The sequence below is a fragment of the Montipora foliosa genome, chromosome 4 (assembly GCF_036669935.1).
Source record: "Montipora foliosa isolate CH-2021 chromosome 4, ASM3666993v2, whole genome shotgun sequence".
NCBI lineage: Eukaryota > Metazoa > Cnidaria > Anthozoa > Scleractinia > Acroporidae > Montipora > Montipora foliosa.
In genome coordinates, this window is record NC_090872.1 from 25,677,783 (window position 1) to 25,697,782 (window position 20,000).

Below are 20,000 nucleotides of genomic sequence, written 5' to 3' on the forward strand. Positions count from 1 at the left end.
ACGAACCTCCCGCACGGCAGCCCGGTGCTCAACCAACTGAGCCACCGATGCGCGGTACAAACGATTCAAAGAAATTTCGGAGTAATACTCTACAATGGTGATTCAACTTTCTTATTTTTTGGTCTTCTCTGATAAACCTCTTTTATACTTCTAATAAAAAACATGCAGCCAGTCTTTGAATGACTTACTGGAAAACACATTTCGCACTTCCTCGTCTTTGACTCCACTTGGCAGATTGCCAATGAACACTTGATGGTTATCAGGTGCATTCCGTGCAGTTAGCCTTGAGTCTGTGTTACTCAAGCCCCCACGCACTTCTTTGGATGGGCGGGTAGCAGCAGCCTGGGGTCTGGGTGGGGGTGGTATTACAGGCTGAGGGGGAGCCTGGAAAGAAATTTAATTTAAAATTCATGACAACAAAGGGTCGTACATGTACAAATGAAAACTGCGTGTGGCTTAACGTAATTCAGGTAAAATGCAGTGGCACTAAGAGGTAGGCCAGTATTACATGAGAACAACCTCAGCGGTACAGTGTACAGCCATGCAAGTAATAAGGCTCAGTCTGCTTGACTTTCTTTCCACTTTGTTCCCTCTTGAACACATTTTGGGTAAATATGCCATCCTGTTATCAGGAGGTTAAGTAGCTACTTGATTAGCTTACTAAGCTCCTTACCACTAAGGAGATTGCTCCATCGCTATGTTGTTACCTTAACATCACCTCTTTTCCAATTCTATTGGCCCCAGGTTTTAGATGATGTGTTACAACAGTCCAAGAAGCTTTGAACTCCTCACAGATGGTATGGACTTCTTTAGCCACATTTATTAAGTCCAGGGTTCGTACGCTTTTTTCAACTAAAAATTCAAGGACTTTTCAAGTACTTTCAAGGACACATTTTCTATTTTTCAAGGACTCCACGCACTGCAAAATCAAGCGCTAAGCAGCTGTTCATATAGCTAGTGTGCGCCGACTCTCCCATGCTCGAAATGTCAACATCCCTCATGCACACAATGCATCGTGCCTTGTTTGTCACCCTTGACTTCGCGTAGCCACTCTTTGTACAGTGGTTTCTGAAGCCACAAGTTGCTGAAAACACACTTTCCCATTGTTGTAAATCTTTTATTCGTGAAACAATAGCCGAACAAACAACACCCACGCAAACAACAGGAAGCACTCGAGGCACATGGCTTTTCGCGGAAAGAGCGAAGACTACAAAACATTTCATTGGCTCTTAGAATTACAGACATTGAACCAATCAGAGCAATGAATATAACAAAGAACAGGAAAATGTACTCGGTGCTTGATGGACGTTCGGAGAGTTGTAATGATCGTTTTTATTTGTTTTTTTTTTACTATTATGTGTCGCTACTGTTCTGCCAGTAGCATATATTTTCATATTTGGCACTCTAGAATCTAGGATGGATGAAATTAGCTACAAGTTTCAAGGACTTTCCAGCACTGACTGCAATTTTCAAGGACTTTTAAGGCCTTGAATTTTTATTTTCAAATTCAAGCACTTTCAAGGTGCGTGCGAACCCTGTAAGCCTACCATTACTTTTTTGGACCCATAAAATGCTACGCTAATGAGATACTAAGGGTAACAAAAGCAAGCAAATGGATACCTGTGGAGTCTGTCTCACAGGGCGAGAGCTTGAAACAGGAGTTGTGTTTTTCTCGACTGACAAGGCACGAGACGCTGCAAGTGCTGCCCACGTCTTTGGCTTCTCTGGCACTGCAATACGACAATATACGGATTTAAGAACAATGGCTTTCATAAAAAAAAAGGAGGAAAGTGGTTTTTAAATTTATGTAATCCTTTGGGTACACAAAAGCAGGAATTAACCACTGCGTCGCTAAGTGGAGGCTGGGTGCCTGAGCCACCCTGGGGCTTCCACTACTGGCAGCCAGCTCCAAGATGAAGACTGCACCTATGGCTGGAAAAACTTGACAAACCAGGCATAAGCCACACGCCCTCGAGGAGAAAGGCACCCATCACTCTGATAAACAGTGGGGGGTGGGAGGGAATGAGGGAAAAAACCGCTTAATGCTCCACACAAAATGCTCCTTCTTCTGGCCATACCAATGAATAAGCTGTACCATGCAAAGCACGGGGACACACTGACCACAATTGACTGCAGGTGTTAACCCAGTTAAACTGAATTTAACCTCATTTAATATTTTTAAAAGTGCACCACAAGACCTGGTTCAAGGGGTTCACCAGAAGTGTCTCCAATATTGGCCTCTGCATCAGACTCCGTTCCCTCAAGCTCTTCTTCTTCTGCTTCTTCTTCGTCTTCTTCTTCTTCTTCTTCATCTTCTTGGCCACCCTCTCCTTGCTGTTGTTCATATGAAGTCTCCTCAGTCTGGCCGTTGCTGGGCTCAGCGACAAAATCATCCTCTTCTGGTGGTTGCATGATTGCTGTTTGATGAATGGCTTCGTGTGGATTCATCTGTGAAAATTAAAATGTGTCACTGTCTGATTCACTTTTGACAAGTGTAAATGACCATGAGTATTTATGACATGGTTACTCATTTACAGCAATTGATTTTTTTAAAGAAAATTTTTATTATTGCCCAGGTTTAAAATTCAAAAGTCATAAAAGGCATTGGGCATTGAATCGTGATTGTAGCAATGCCATTCTCCAGGAAAAATAATTATTTTTGTTATTGTTGCAGTTGCTCCATCCTTGACCTCTTAGGACACCCAGAGCAGAGTTCTTTATGGATATCAGGATAGCCAGCCCACAAATCAAAGGTTATACCAACCCATGCAATCCATTGGCCAAAGGGCACAAGCTTTTTTTCAAACCTGAGGCCCCAAAGATGCATCTGGTGAAGTTTAAGGCTACTATTAACAGACAGCAGAAACAGAGATCATTGTTATTATTATTATTATTATTATTATTATTATTATTATCATTATCATTATCATTATCATTATCATTATCATTATCATTATCATTATCATTATCATTATCATTATCATTATCATAATTTTTTTTTTTTTTGGCCCATTTGGATCATTTTTGGTACATGTACCAAAGGAAAATCCTACACGTACATGTACACCGCACTTGATGCGCTGCAACAGGAGCAGGCCTTATATCACATCTACATGGCTTATTTTTTCTTTGTGGTTTTACCCAAAGGAAAATGCAAAGATCACCTGTGGCTGTTTATCAATGATAACTTCTTGCAGCTCCAGTGACTCTTCATCATTACCATTATCCAACAAAGGCTCTGGATTCATCAAACCTCCCGAACTGTAATAGAGTACAAATCTAAAAAGTTACCCTTCTTCAAAAAAATAACTGAATTACAGTGCGTTTCAAAAAACTTTTGACAAACAGTTTCCTTAGTTTGTTTGAAATTCCTGAAGTTCGCTACAAATCTGGCAATTTCATTACGTAGTTGTTATTCAAATTGTGAACTTAGAAATGAAGTTGTGAATTTCACCACGAACTTCGTTGGGAAGTTAAGGAGTTTGTCGCGAGAGAAGTTCGCACCGTTCGGTGTAAATTTCTCGGAATTTTCTTAGAAGTTGTGGTTACGTTGATTGCGAATTACTGGTTTTAAAATGGGTTATAAAACGTTGAAAACTGACTATTCCCAGATGTCACCCGACACCTGCCTAAAAATAGAATACAATTTCTGTGAACTTCTACGCATGGTTGCTTAAAAGTATTTTACAGTTAAATCTATCAGACATAAAAAGAAACCCTATTTTCAGGACATACATCATTCTAGAAATAGCGCAAGAAACAAAACATTTCAATGTCATGTTGTTCAACTTTTGTCTTTACATTTCTAGTGTAAACAAGATACGAGTCGCGCCATCTGTCTGTAATGTGAAGTCCCGGCTCCGTACCTCTTAAATAATTTACCTTTAAGAAGTAAACATCAAAAAAATTAGTCTTGCTTGGTTGAGAAATTTTTTCACTTTGTTTAAATTCATTTCTAGTTATACTACCAATCCAACTACACCGAATGATGTGAACTTTGCTCGCGACGAACTTCGCAACTTCCCAACGAAATTCGATGTGAAATTCACAACTTCGTTTCGAAGTTCACAATTTGATTGACAATTACGTAATGAAATTGCCAAGTTCATAGCGAACTTTGGGAATTTCAGACGAAGTTCAGAAACCGTTTGTCAAAAGTTTTGTGAAACGCACTGTAACATTGAAGAGAAAAGTTGAAAACCTCCTTCCATTGTCATAATTATTATACTAAGAATAAGCTATCCTCTACGACATTTTTGGCTTGAAACCTTCCCCTTAAATTAGAGACCCAAGAATCACATTTCAAGCAACAAGTGTCATTTCCTAAATTTGACCATGGTGTTGGTAATCAGGCAGTGAGCACTACGGAGGCAAGACCAGGGTGACAGGAACTTTGTTCCCAAGACCTAGAGAATGGTGCATGGGTCTTTCACACCCAAAAGGATTTCTTGGTGAAGGCGCATGAAAATTGCTGCCATGATGTCGCATGAAAAAACTGTTTACAAACTTGATGCACTAAACCCAATTGTAAGAGTCCTGAAAAAAAAAAAAAGAGAGAGGGAGAGATACATACCCATTTGTTTGTTCCTGGCCTGAATAGTACAGACTTTCTGCACGATTCTCTTGGACCACGTCTTGCTCCTGGTTGTCATAACTACCGACAGAAGAGCTATTGACTGGCACTTGCTGAGGCAGATCTTCTTCTCCTTCAGAATCTAAAGAAGGAAAGCTTGTTACCTGTTTGTTTATTTATCAAGCAGACACTAAACCGCTCTTTTATAAATGCTAATTGTAGGGCTGGCATAATGCTCGTTGCTTACAGGGTTAAGGTTAGCTTCCTCACAAGACAAGGGAAAGCTTCATACAGTATATCTCCTCTTATTTAACTGTACAAATGTACAACATACATACCTTCACTTTGTTTGAGGATTATTACCTTTAAGTCCTTTATTCAAACTATCAAATGTAACTAATGGTACAATCTTGCACCCAATCTTGATTAAAAAATTATAATCCTCAAGTTTTCCTCAGTTATTTTTCCCTCTACTTTTTCCATGCCTGTCAATTGAGTTTCATTCACCATAATTAAATATATAACTTTACTGCATTGTCATGAAATGAAGTGTGCCCAGATTGAGTATCTGCATGTAAGTTTACACACCATGACACTGTTATCAGAATTCCAAAAACAACAAAAGACATACCGTACATACGTACCGACATTGCCATCAGCTGGTTCATCACTGGTTTCTTCTGAGAAAACTTCATCTTGATACCGGAATATGTCATTGTGAACATAGTACTTTCTTGGACCCTAATGGAAAATTGGTCAAAGTCTCTGAGAGACACATCACTGATGAAATGTACAGTGTACAGCATTGGAATAATATATTCTACTATGGCTTTTAAGACTTTAATTTTGATAACTCAATGGAAAATTCAGAGCTACCCCTAAAAATAATGAAATAAGAGCAAAGGGTAGATTCAAAGTTGTGACACGTGTGCATCTATACAGCTAAATGGCCTATTCCAGTTTATCGCCCTTATCCGAGAAGACTTGAAAGTCTAACTATTTGTGCATGTTATTACAAAGGTAGCACTTTCTTTTCATTTCTCTTTTAAGACACTGAATGCTGGTCTGGCCAGAGTTGAACCCCCGACCTCCCGTATGGTAGCTTAGTGCTCAACCAACTTCATGTCGGCCAGAAACGAAAATTGCCTGGGAACTTCACGTAAGCTAAGCCTGAAATTTTGGTAGGTTCTTTATGGAAGCCAAACACGAAATTTGGATAGATACATTACATGTACTTTGTGAAAGCCAGGCAAGAAATTTGGGTAGGTACTTCATGTCAAGCTGTACCTAGCCCCATTGCTTGCAACATGACAATGACGTATGCAATGCCACAATCTACCTTTCATTTTTAAAATGATTTGCAAGGTCTGAATTCAAGTCAAACACTTACCTCTGGTGCCAAGACAAATGTTTGCATGAACCGCCTCATGGGCTGGCCATCATTTGACAGCTCACCAGATACCTGCATGCCAAAAATACACCAGCGTTAAATCACCAAGCCGCTTTGCTATACACATACAATCATAGTGTGAAGATAGTTTGCAGTGCTTTGTCAAATCAGAGCCACTGAAATATTTTCTTCCCCTACCTGAACTACCACCCCCCCTCCCACAGTGGAATGGCTGTCCACCTGTCTGATCTTTGTGTGGCAATCATGGAAATTGAGGTCCTTGATCTTGCTGTAGATTGCCTAAAAGATAAATGTTGAATGCATTAAATACCAGCTGTATTCTGTTGCTATAATTTGAGGGAAGTCTGGAATTGAATATGACGCTCGTGAGGCAGTAACGCAATGTTTGAATTAACCATTCAGTGCAGCAACTTGAATTAAGTTTGACATAGTAATCACATTTGTTAGGTTTTGTCAATACATGCTACATGGCACTGGCACACCATGGTTTTAAACGTTCAGTTATTGCCGTGCCAAACTCACTTCATAAATTACGAAGATGATTCTACTGTGCATACTGTAGCTGACACTGGTGGAAGGTGTGTTTTGACCTTTTCTTTATATCTGAGTTCGTGCTCGATTTTGCCTATAAAATTCTAGGAGTATTCAAGGAGTTTTCAAGAACCAGAAATTGAGTCTTTAGAAGAAAATTTCTATGCCACACATGGTGTTTCAGTGTTTTCTTTGCTGAAAAAGTCTACCTTGACATTCGTTACAACCTCCTGCAAGTTAAAGGGAACCTCCACTAAAACAGGAATTTACCTTTAAAATAGTTAACATAATGTTCACAATCAAAATTGTTCGAACGTTTTCCAATGGGAGTGCTTGTATTCGAAATAAATAAATTTTAAAAACGGTTGTTTTGGTTTTCAAATTTCCCGGGCGCCGCCATCTTGAATAATTGTGACGTGTCATGGTTGCCCTATTGTTTTAAAACAAAAGCTCTTTGTGCAAATACAAAAGAGCAACCATAACACGTCACAATTATTCAAGATGGCGGCGCCCAGGAAATTTGAAAACCAAAACAAGCGTTTTTGAAATTCATTTATTTAGGATACAAACGATTCCATTGGAAAACGTTTGAACAATTTAAATTGTAAACATTATGTTAAATATTTTAAAGTTGTATTCTTGTTTTAGTGGAGGTTTCCTTTAAGTGCATGCACAGGCTTTTTAATTTTTGGTTTTAATGTTTTCCTGGTAGTCAATTTTGGGCTCAATTTTTGAAATGTCTTTTTAACTTAGCATGATGCAATCTCAACAATTTTCACCCAAGAAAAAAATCAAGGAGTTTTCAAGCAGTTTTCCCCAAAATCCTTTTTTTCAAGGGCTTTTCAAGCGGCTTTGAAGTTCAAAATTAAATTCCAGGGATTTTCAAGGACTTCAAGGAGTAGCACGAACCCTGTTATGTTCAAATTAGTGCAACTTTGATATTTGAAACCACTCTCATGCCAATGCCATGCCACTGCCAGGTCAAATTCATTCAAGTTTGACATGACAGAAAAGCAACATTTGAAGCAGGCCCAAGTTACAGTACCTATGCCTTTGGGAATAATAACTAGTGTATTCCTCATACTTTTGTGACTTTTTTCAGTTTATAACGAAAATTAGTTTAGCAATTTAACAATGATGACAGAAATGTCACATCCACGACAACAAGAATTAAGGATCTACTATTATGCCAGATAAAATTGTTGAGACATCTTTCACTCCTTTGTCAATGTCTAATAAGCTTTATCTGCGAAGCAAAATATGATTACGCCCCCCTCCTCCCAAAACTTGAGCTTGTTACTTGTGCTTCTTCCCAACAGACATTGTGCTGGGTGGGACCGTCAAACAGGGTATAATTGGTCTTCTTGACTGCAAACAGTTGTCCCTTCATGTTTTGTCATGCAAACAAATAAAGAGACCAAGGGAGGCTTGGGAAAAGGAAAGAAAGAAGAGACTGCACCCTTTTCTGCAAATGACACGTTCAGAATTTCCTGTTGCCCTAGCAACAGGAAATCTGGATTGGTCTAGATCTCTTGACAATGGGCCGCAGTCTGATTTTTTTTGTAGATAGATAGATAGCTTTATTAAATAAAACCATTGCAGCCAAAGGCTGAATTACGGCTATTTACAATCGAACAAAGATTCTAAAATTATTTAAAATTTAAATCTAGAATTTAAATCTAAAATTTAAATCTAAAAATATATTAAAAGCAAGGTTGCACACCGAGAACTAAAAGCTAAGAACGGGAAGAATTTGCCATTAAAAAGCTCCGCTGAAAGCGATTTGTCTTACAAAGAGGGACATTGAAAGTCCTCTTTTTCCTGAGAGTTACTTGGCATTCATTCTTTGGCGGCAGTAAGTGATGGAGCCTGTGGTTGGGGTCTTGAAGGATCTTATCGAAGAGGCGCGTGGTGAGTTCCTCTCTTCGAGCGCTTAATAGCGGCAGCCCCAGGGCGACGCGCGCTTCGGAATAGCTCAAGGTGGGATAGATGATACGAAAGGCACGTTTTTGAAGCCTTTCCAGTTCATCTGATAGGTATATGGGAAGGCTATTATGAAAGGTCTCGCAGGCGTATTCGGCGACCGGCCGAATGCATGTGGTGTAGAAACATACAAGTTCCAGCGGGTCGAGGCCCGCTCGTTTTAACTGCCTCAGCAAGTACAGTCTGGACGCTACCTTCTTAACTATCTCAGCAACATGCGCGTTCCATTTCAAATCGTCAGAGATGAAGAGACCCAAAAGTTTGGCACTCTTAACAACTTCGATGTTCTTATTATTGATGACGACAGGTGGAAATGAACGCTTAGATCTAGCAAAACAAATCTGCAACTCTTTACATTTTGCTTCGTTCAGCTGGAACCGATCTGCCTGAGCTGCCCCAACTAAATTATCTACAGCTGTTTGGATCTGACTACAATCACTCTTGTGGGTTGTTTCACTTATGGTGGTGTCGTCGACATATTTCCATAGATCAACGCCTTCGACGTGGAGGTCGTTGATCATCACCACAAAGAGCCAGGGACCAAGCTTAGTGCCTTGTGGTACGCCGGCAGGGACTCTACCCCACTCTGAGAAGCAGTCTTGAGAGAGCTTGACTCTTTGGTGCCGATCAGTTAGGAAATCTTCAATCCAGAGACGAACCCACTCAGGCATATCAAAGTTCTTAAGCTTCTCCAATAGAATGCGGTGATCAATCAGATCGAAAGCCTTCTTGAAGTCAAATAGAACTACACGGACCGTAGAGCTGTTGCCGTCGGTCTTCTGATACCATGTGTGCAGCATACTAATGAGAGCATGCGCAGTAGAGGAATTGGGAACCGTTCCAAATTGATTCCAATCAACTTTGACCAGGACGGCTGGCTTGATGTATTCCTCAACCACATAGCCTTCGGCCACTTTTGACAGTATTGGCGTTAGTGATATAGGTCGCAGATGCCTGTTAACATCAAGCACTAGTGACTGCTTGGGGAGGGGTGTAATATCCGCTCGTTTCCATGACTTAGGTAAGCGACTCTCCTGGAAGAAGGTAGTTGCCTTCGAGAAGAAGGGGAAATTGTTAAAGGACATGGCTTCAAAAAAGTATTGAGTTGAACAAGCTTTGTCCTCTGACTTCAGATTTAATGATAGATGGGTCATCCGTTCTAAACAAGAATTTGTCCTTGACAGTTGTGCAAGAACATCACACCGTCAACACTTGCCAAAACACTCCAACATTTACCGTATTTACCCGTGTATAAGTTGACCTTTTATGGCCTCAAAACAAGCGCTAAAAATTGCCCTCGACTTATACACGGGTCAAAGACTTTGAGCCAAGTTCCAGCTAAATAATTTATTCAAAATTAACATAATAATGTTGTCTTGGGCATAACGAATGCAGTGGACAAAAGCCAACAAAAGACTTCAAAATGAATGACAAAAGACTTCAAAACGAATGTAAGCAATTCCAATTGAAATGAAAAAGGATTTGTCCAACTCTAAATGTTGAAGATACTCACAAGCACAAATATGAAATAGACACTGGAAATTTTTGTTTTCCAAAGGTGGAAAGCTCTAAAAGGCATTTCTGTTTCTTCAAATAAAAACTCGATCGTTCAACGGCTTAGTAACCCGGCGCAATACCTCGTGTTTGCGTGCAAGCATCGTCACTTGTGTTGCGTGAAAATGCTGGTTGGTAATGAATGTTTTTTATTCTTTATACAAACCTGGCTGACTCAAATGCTTTTGCAAACTTTGTATTGTTTGGTTTATGAGTTTTGTTTTGTTTGTCACTTGAGAAATTAAAAGTCAGGGACCAATTAAACCATGAACATTTTCGCATCGTTCGCAAGTTATTTTCAAAGATTGACTACTGCTTCCTGTGATGTTGTGCTTATCCTCTAAAGCCCTTTATCCTTGAACAACGAAACAGGTTTAGTTTGAGGTTTATAAGTTCAATTTTCTGAGAACTTTTTCGAAACTCAAGGACAAAATGCCCGCATATACAACAGATGTTGAACCACATGTACAAAACTACATGTATTAAGCGCTTGAGGCCCTGATTTTTTTTGTGTATCCACATTTCCAGAAATCGAAGAATACAAGATTAGAGTCCCATGAACATTTAACAAAGAAATTAAGAAATTGCTTTTTTCGCCATCAAAAATGGGGGTCGACTTATACATGGGATCGACTTATACACGGGTAAATACGGTATTCTGCAAATATGGCAAAAACCTGAGGCCTCTCTGTGCTTACCTTTTCTTCCTGTCTTTTTACTGGGCGTCTTTGGAATGCCGCTGATTAAATTCAGAGTAGATACAGTAGTTTTTCTGCAGTTTCCTTTCCAAATAGTTGAGCACATAAATATTCCTATGCCATTACTGAATTTTTGAGTGTTTACTTACATTAGCAATAAAAAAGGGCCAAACTATCTGTCATATTACTTTTACTACAATGTACATGAACTTAGATTAGAAGATTCAATCTCAACTTGTTGGTTACAGAAAACGGTGCAGTCTGTTCTTTCCCTCCACTTCCAAAGCCTCCCTCGGTCTTTTTTATTCCTTTGCATGACAAAGCACAACTGCCTCAGAAAAGCCCGCCGCTCGACTGATTTATGGAGGGACTGCGCCCAGTCTATTGGTCCTCTTTTTCAGGTTATAGTCCAAAAGGTCAAAAAATGAGAGAAGTCTCAACAATCTTTGTCCAGCATTATGGCTTTGAGTTTTTCTTTACAACCAGGACTTTAATTAACCCACTGACATCTCAAATGCCCTAGAACTCCCCCAGTTGTCTCACTCCCAGGGGTCAATGGGTGGCAACAATAAAAAAAAAATTATTTGCCTCAAAGCCATCACTTTTTTTGATATTAGCAAAAAAAGGCTCCTTTGACAAAATTACCTCTTGACCAATCACAGGAAGTTCCGTGGGCCCATTCTCAGCCCTCCCATGAAGAAACCAAGACTGTTTTGTATAAAACCTGCAAATTTTAAAACACAAGCCTTAAGTCATTATTCCATCTCCTACATGTAAATGAGGGATGACTCAATTGCATGGGGAAAAAATAATTCATATGGACGGCAATTTACAAATTTGAAGACTACTGTGTTGTGACAAAAATGTTTAAGTTGCTGTCATTTTAAGCCATGCTATACACCTCAGAGAACATAAGCAACAGAGAGATGACCAAGATTGTAAACTATACCTGTGAATCTGGACAGGTTCTTGATTCAGGAGAGTATAATACTGCCGGACAAATTCTCGTCCAACACATTGTGGAGACGGCACAGTCACCATTATTGCTTGAACTGAAACAAAAATCAGTCAAGACAATATTAACCATGCATTTGTGACAATCCTTTACAGAAGGTATCTAAACACCAGGCTTGAAATTGCGACCAATACAGTCACATTTGCAGCTGAATTTTTCCCCTTGTGATCAAATATCTGGAGAAGTCAAAATTTGTGACTTGTTGTCACCTTTGCTCTAACAGAATAAAAGGATCAGAATTTGCCACTACTTTTGCTAAAACAAATTAATAAAGAAATATAACAATATATTTTCTCGTTATCAATTTTGTTTTACCATAAACGTCCATGTATAAGCCGCATCCGTAGATAAGCCGCACCCCGAATTTAGAAGCGCAGTTTTTGGAAAAAAATGTTGTACAATAAAGTTTGAAGTTCCAGTAATGTTCTATTGCTATAAACCAACAAAGACAAACAATCAAGTTTCACCATAAAAGTTGAAATACGAACGAGTGCTTAGTAGCCAAGCTTTAAATGTGGGGAGGAGTCTGGGCCAGGGCCTGGGTATCATGATCATGTCTACAAAGATGTTTGGAAACCCGCAATAGGCTAAAAAATTCATGCAGTACAGGAGCTTGATAATGCAGTCGACAAATTTGCAGAGAAGGTGTTCAAGGACAACGAAACAGTCGGCCATTTACCTTGCGAGTACTTGCAAATTTTGTGGTATTTTATCGCACATGGCGGAAAGATATGCATGGAAGTAACTGGCCAAAGATGTCACTGCAAACAGCTGTGCGGAGGAATGGAGATTCCTTGTAGGTTGGTGTTTACTTGTTTGAGTAAAGCGAAAATTAATCGCTTGAAAGAACTCTTGGAGAGCAAGATTCGCCGATAAACACTCGAAGACACAAACGGCTCCTTTTGGAGCCACCACTCATTAAACAACAGCAACACGCTCTCAGTTTCTTTTATGTTTCGTTACTGAGATCTTAAGAAGTTGTATGAATATTAATTAGGTTTTTTAAAACTCCAAACTCAGATATATCCATGGATAAGCCGCACCCTTGATTTATGGCTTCAATTTTGTGAAAAAAAGTGCGGCTTATACATGGACGTTTACGGTAATATGAAGATATGGGGTTAATTAGCTGCGATGTTGCGTGCACCACACACCATTCTGTTGATCATTTTCCATTTCAGCAGTTTCTTTACAAATATGTATTGCAGGATCATATTTTGTTTTGTTAAACCTCTGGCAACACAATACAGTGTGATGACCCAGGTCCCCACAATTACAAAAAAAAATTGATTATACACTTTGCCACTAAGCATGTAAGAACTTGTGACTAAATTTTTGTAACTTAGAGCACAATTGCGAATGGCATTTTTAAAATTTTCGAGCCCTCGCACACTTGCTAAAATTTGCAGGTTTAAATAGATAAAAAATATATTTTTAATGGGTAAACCATAATATTATTATCACTTTTCTGTTATCATGTTTTCTTTTGGTATTTGCAAATTTTTATCTCCATGTTGAAAGGTACCTTCTAGTTCCTTTCTTGATAGCTTTGGTGAAACTGAAATTAAATTAGGGGGTAATAGGCAGAAAGAACCTAAAAAAAATTCTGTCTGTTCTCATTTTTTCCTTGGTTTTCTGTGACTTCAGTCAGTAACAGAAATTGTAAAAACTTTGAGAAATAATCCAAAAAGTAAATTCCTGCTACTTGACAAACTAATGGAGATGCAGAAAGTCTTTCATTATGTTTTTGCAAAGCCCCTTCCACGTGAGTTACTTTCTGGTTTTTGAACACTTAATTGGCAGTAGGACAAGAAAATTTAGATGCACCTGTAATGAACAAAAAATTCTAGTTATCACTAAAACAATAATGCAAAAATCGAGAATCACTGATACATCTTTCGCAAATATTCAGTTAGTTTCTGAAGGTTGCAGAATCGTTTGCAGGTTGCAAATATTCAGTTAGTTTCTGCAGGCTGCAGAAACTACTTTTTCAACATTGCCTAATCAATAATTGTTAAAGTATTATACCCTAAACATGAAAGAAACCTGCATCTTGAAATTAACAAAATTAATATGAAAAGTGTATAAACAAAGGTATTTTTAATACCAAAGTAGCTGCCAAAACAAATGCAGTTCTACAAAATCTTTGATTTGCGGTTTGTACCGATTTGCAACACGAGTTCTATCCCTGGCAAAAAGCGAATAGGGGTGTGCTATCTCGCTTGCGATAAAACTTCACTTCAAAAAATCATCCCCAAATCTTTACTCCATCCCCAATTAACTGTACCTCAAAGTCACTTCCTAGGTCAGAAATCTGATTATAAAGAGAGTGGTGTTGTCAAAAACCGACCACAATTAATGTTTTTTTTTACACGCAAAACGTAAAGGTATACGTAGCTTACCCAAACAAATCCTTCACTATTGCAATGCAACGAGTCGGCAAAAACGAACTTTCATTTCATTGAAGGTTCATCTACGAGGATTCGTGAGTTAATCAGACAATGGTGAGAAGACAGCATGTGGCCATTCATGTCCTAAATCTGGTAGACTCGACAGACATGAAGGTAACTGATCTTTTTTAAACGACGGGCGCGATTCATTCAAGCCCAAGCTCAACCACGCGTTGCGGTGTACAAAGCTGACTACAAAATGATTCAACATCCTTACCTTCGGGAAAGCAATCAGTAAAATATACTCTTTAGTGGCATCTCCAGTTCCAAATGATTGGATCTTTGGACTATTCCATTGGCAAACCGGTTGATTTTCCTCCCGTCACGAACGAAATTTTTCACTTAACTCCACTTCAAGAGCACCAACAAAAATCACATGTTTGACATGCTCAGTTCACAGCCACTATTCAATTAGTACCAGTCTCTTACGGCTTTGTCGAAACATCAGAGTGAGGCCTGAGGCCGGTGAGTAAAGCGAAGTTCGGACCGGATTTCCTGTTTCTTTGTAACTAAACTCGGAGATATCCTTTCTTTCGCCCCTAAGGCATTCCCCACTGTCGATTTCAATCGTCTGGTGTCAGATAGTAGATTCTAAAAATGGTCGTTTTAGGAAGGAAGACAAAACACGGGTCACAAGTCACAGGTCATGGTTTCACCAAAACAAAAACAATCCTAACCGTTTACCAATGCTAAAATTAGGCCTAAAAACTTCTGTTTAGGCCTAATTAGGCCGAAGGTTAGCTTAAATGAATGTTTACTTTTCGATTCTTTCTGTATTGGTAAAAAACAATGACCTGTGACTTTTGACCTGTGTTTTGTACTTGTCGCAACATCAGACACTTTTTAACGATGATGATGATGATGATAATGATCACCTTTAACGCTCATGTTAGCCGAGGCATGGTCACAAACTGGATGGTGGAAGGCAGGATTACAGAAGACCCACTGGTAGGGAACTACTGACCAGTAGCTTGCCTTACTCTTATGGGAGGTTTTAACAGGAATATTCACCATGAAAACATACAATCATCTAATCAATAACAACTTGACAGTAAGGAACGAAATAAAATTAAATGATGCCAAAAGAGATCCTTGGGTACTAAAAGACTACCTTGTGATTGACTAGGCTGTACTCAGGAACTGTAAAAGATGTGAGAGAAACCTCTGTGTGGCTTGGATCAACTTCACGAAAGCTTATGATATGGCCCCTCATTCCTGGATTATACAACACTGAATATGTTTTGAATAGTGAACAACTAAGGCAATCTTATGTCATCAAGTATGCCCCATTTAAAGGTAAAGTTGTTTTCGAAAGACCAGTCCTTGGAGATGTGAATTTTTTTTTTTTCATTGTTGTTATTTGTTTTGGTCTTGATTCCTGTCAACATGGTCTTGGGGAAGGTAGACATGGGCTACAAACTTAGAGGAGCAAATCATCCATGAAGAATAAAATTCTATTCCTTGAGCAGATTGTGCAACAGTAACATTGGGATCAAGTTTTGGATAACAAAGTCAAATGTCAACTGTGTCTATATGAAGAGGAATATTGGGGAATGACCTGGAATACCAGGAGATCCCAGAGTGGAACTAAAAGAAAAAGCAGAAAATTGATGAATATCAAGATATATGATGGCAGTGAGAAAGCTCCAGAAAGATCAAACCAAGAACTGTACCTAATATTTTGGGATATTTCTTAAGGATTGGTGGTTCATCTTGAAGTACTGGGGTGAGCTTAGCATGGGTCAGATTTAAAACACTGCCTAATGGTAATGACCGGGTCTTGAGTACTGAGGTTGCAGGATGACACTTGTATTGGGAACTGTTGGACAGTTGAATATTGAGAGAGGTTCTGTGTAATAGTATTAATCATAAGCATTATCATCATGATGAAATGACACCAACAATATTCAAGTAAACTTGGCCTCTGGGCTTAAATCTCTCAGCAACTTATGACAACATGGGTAATTAAGCAGTGCAGACATAAATGACTATGAAAAGGTGCGGCTTTCACTGAAGTCCGGCATTCCAACATTTCAATTAATAATAACAATAATATTAAAACAACTCTGACCATATCACAAAGAGAGCAATAATAATAGCCCAATTTTGATATAGTAAAATTCAGTCCTAAACAACAGGCATCATCTCAAGGCTGTGGGGATTAACCTCATAAAAATCCTCATATTTATTGCCCAGAGCCTCACGATGATGCCTTTTGTTTACAGAGTTTGTGCTGGATTTTGTCTATAAAATTCCAAGAGTATTCAAGGAGTTTTCAAGAACCAGAAATTGAGTTTTCAAGGAGTCTTTATAAGAAGACTTCTATGCCACACAGTGTTTCAGTGTTTCCTTTGCTCAAAAGGCCTACCTTGATATACCTTACCACATACTGCAAGTTAAGTGCACACATGGACATTTTAATTTCAGGTTTTAAAGTGCTACTGTGATCAAAAAAATCACTTCTATTTTTCAGATTTTGAGAGTGTGATTGCTTCACACTTGACAAGCAAAAGTTTGAGCTTTGATTTTTATTTAAAAGTTGTTTACTTTTAGCATAAGTTTTGGACTTCAAGGTCCACCATTACTCAGGTTCCAAACTGACCGATTGGATATCAGAGGGTTGGATCTAGGGAAAAGTGACGTCACTGCCTCACGAGCTTAAAATTTCAGTGTGTAAATGCAGCTCATTATATATGCAAAACACAAGTTTGAAAGCCTGAAACTCTCGTTCTGCATATTAATTCAGCTGCGTACATACACATTGCAATCTTAACCCATTGAGTCTTTGACGTCATTTTCTCCTTGATCCAGCTCTCTCAAGACTCCAAAGTTAGTAATGGCTCTCCATGAAATAGGAAAATTCCAGTTAAAATAAACAGGTGACTTCTTTAAATCAATGCTTAAAACTTGGGTCACTTAATGTTTAGTTCACATAGTTTTGAATTCCAAAGAATCCAAAATAAAGTTGATTTTTTGGTCGTAGTAGCACTTTAATGTTTCCCTAATAGTCCATTTTGGGCCCAGTTCTTGAGATGTCTCTTTTAACTTAGCATGATGCAATCTCAACAATTATACTCTTAAACCTTAATCATTGTAGCATCAAGCATGGAATAGAGAGTGCTTCTCATCAGCAGAAAGGAGAACCATGGAAAGAAGCACCAATATATCTCTTTAGCTTGTACAATTTGTTTTCCCATTTCAGACCACATGATGTTCCTTTAGGGAACAGTTTCTTTCAAATGTCGTCTTATGCTCATGGATATGTGCACATAACTTATAAAAAAAACAAAAGGAAATTCCGTTGGGAACATTAGGTGGTCTGAAATGGGAAAACAAAACGTACAACTAAAGAGGTCAATTCAACGATTGAAGAAATGACACCACGGTTGGAAAAAAATGTTTTTTCCCCCAAGTCTGCACTTGTTTTAAGTCCTTGCAAATATTACTTTCAGTCTGAGGCAAAGCCAAGGACACATGTTTCAATAATAATGGCAGGTGACAGCTGGTTTGACTGGAGTAACTGACTGTTTCCATTGTCAAAAGGAAATACCACTTCATGGCAAAATTCAGAGCTAGAATGTTATAAAAAATCTGTAAACCTCTTAACTTAAACACAATTTTTTTAGAACATTTTGAGGCTACCTCACATCATTATCAAGTCAAAATTAGGTATAACTGGAATTATACAAGGTAGTAAAACAAAAGTAAAATATTTTTAGCCTAGGGGCTATAATTCCTAAAGGTGAATTTAGCTAGAAATAACAAGGATCAGATGAAAAGTTTGCCATGAATAGAGTCATTCTCAGTGTTTACCGAAGGTTTGCTGTCCTTGTTGAATTGTATGTCCTTACTATTTTAAAGTTCAAGCTTATTTCATCTTTGGGAGTTATATCCACAGGAAGCCAAAAGATAATTTCATTGCTTTACTACCTTAAATATTTTCAGTTATTCCAAATTTTGACTCGATAATGATGTGAAGTAGCATCGAAAAGTCTGCAATTTATAATTCTTTTGTCCAAGTGCAAATTAGCTTACCAAGTCTCGAAACCATGCAGTGAATTGAAGGGAATTCTTGCACTAAAATGAGGCTTGGTAGGCTAATTTGCACATTAGAAAAAGAATGATAAAATAGGTGTCATTTATGAATAAGGTCTGTTGCTTTTAAGTTTGAAAGGTTAAGAGTTTTACGGCTTTTATGTATTTTTATAGCTTTCTAGCATTGAATTTTGCGGTGAAATGTTATTCAAAATATCTTCTTATAACAAAATGAAATGAAGTTTAGAAATATCACTATTCGATAAGCAGTTTGCAAAGTTGCAAGCAAGCTTGAAAAATCCAGACTTGCACAGCATTCAACCCATGACCATGCAATTGCATTGCATTTTCTAAATATCAACTGACCTATCAAGCCAGCATAGAGCTGGTCGTTATTGCAAGTTCACATCTCCTGCTAGACATGTATGAAAATAATTTAGGATATATGAAATGTCATTTATTTGAACTGAAGAATGAACATCAAGTGAAAGTTAGAGATCATTCCAGTTGAAGGCTTGTTTGCAGCTGAAAATGGTCATTCCGAAGTTGACTTCATAATATTCTAAATTACAGACAAAATTTGTCTGCCACAAGAAATGTTCCACATAATCTTTCATTATGCAAAGGTTTCTCTTTTTTTACAAGAAAACATGAACAGTTACTGCTACCTCAGCTGCATGCAGTTGAATATTTTCACAACCTGCAATTTACAATCTAAGCTCGTCACCCTTAATGGAAAAAGCCAATTCTGTTTTTTTATTTCTCATCTTCTCAACCATAATAACCCCAAACTCAATGATGAAAAAGAACAGCATGATAAAATTCCCAAGTCACTGCAGTATTATTAGTCTTTCCAATCTCAAACCAATCAAGAAATGAATAAAGTCCAAAAGAGGAATCATAGCGTTATGTTGCAGCTCTTCGAATGTATTCTGGTGTAGCAGTTTCGTAATCAGTAGAAAACAAACTTTCTGCATTCTTAGACATATGATCTAAAAAGTCTTGAATATGCGTCACAACAAACTGAACATTCTTCTCGTCCAAGCTGGAAAAAGAAAGAGCATTGCCAAGCTTGACAAAAAGCCTAAGTAAGTGTTCTGCTCCATATAGATGCGACATAGGAAGGTTTGGATGAACAGCAAGAATGTCACCATATTGAGTTCTTTCAAACTTGTAAAGTAATTGCGTTCCAAGCATAACATTAAAATACTCTTGAATACCATCGGCAACCTCCTGGACAACTCCGGGTTTTAATCCATCATCAACATTGTCTGCTCTTGATTTAATGTATTCATCGAGAATTTCTTTAATGTTCTTTTTTCTTGGGATGGGAACAAGCTGCTTTTGCCTTGTTATAAGATCCCAGTCATCTATGAGCCATTGCTTAAGGTCATCTGGAATAGTGATTTTGACATCCACACGTGAAATGTAGTTCTCGTCATTTTCTATTGGATTAGTTATTCTTGATCTCTTTTTTCTTGCTGGACCAGGCACCTCAACTGCTGGTGGTTCAGCAACTCGTTTTAGGTTAGACTTTTCGGTCTCTCCTTGCACAATCTTGTCTGTGCGTTTCCTTGACTTCTTGCTTTTCCTGCAAAAGAGCAAACTGAATCAGAAGACCTATAACAAATGGCGGTACCTTCTGCAAAATAGCATGGCCTGTTTCCTTTCAAAAACCATTGACATGAAAATGAAACAGAGCACTCCAGGACATTTCATGACAGCTGCAGTTACCTACACCACATTGTTA

General features: G+C 38.4%; 2 protein-coding genes across 2 annotated transcripts in view; both read right to left on the minus strand.

Moving 5' to 3' along the window:
* The window catches only part of LOC138000437 (ras GTPase-activating protein-binding protein 2-like), a 17,323-nt gene extending 2,734 nt beyond the window's left edge, over positions 1–14,589 (minus strand). The window contains exons 1-11 of the mRNA XM_068846852.1: positions 14,433–14,589; positions 11,700–11,802; positions 11,396–11,474; positions 6,162–6,263; positions 5,964–6,035; positions 5,218–5,314; positions 4,574–4,715; positions 3,165–3,261; positions 2,199–2,448; positions 1,621–1,730; positions 189–384 (exon numbers count right to left, since the gene is read on the minus strand). Of these exons, the coding sequence (XP_068702953.1) occupies positions 189–384; positions 1,621–1,730; positions 2,199–2,448; positions 3,165–3,261; positions 4,574–4,715; positions 5,218–5,314; positions 5,964–6,035; positions 6,162–6,263; positions 11,396–11,474; positions 11,700–11,791 (1,237 nt within the window). The 5' untranslated portion in view covers positions 11,792–11,802; positions 14,433–14,589. The remainder of the gene's footprint in view (positions 1–188; positions 385–1,620; positions 1,731–2,198; positions 2,449–3,164; positions 3,262–4,573; positions 4,716–5,217; positions 5,315–5,963; positions 6,036–6,161; positions 6,264–11,395; positions 11,475–11,699; positions 11,803–14,432) is intronic.
* Positions 14,590–18,685: 4,096 nt separating this feature from the next.
* The window catches only part of LOC138000438 (mortality factor 4-like protein 1), a 2,480-nt gene continuing 1,165 nt past the window's right edge, over positions 18,686–20,000 (minus strand). Inside the window, exon 2 of the mRNA XM_068846853.1 lies at positions 18,686–19,841. Within this exon, the coding sequence (XP_068702954.1) occupies positions 19,157–19,841 (685 nt within the window). The 3' untranslated portion in view covers positions 18,686–19,156. The remainder of the gene's footprint in view (positions 19,842–20,000) is intronic.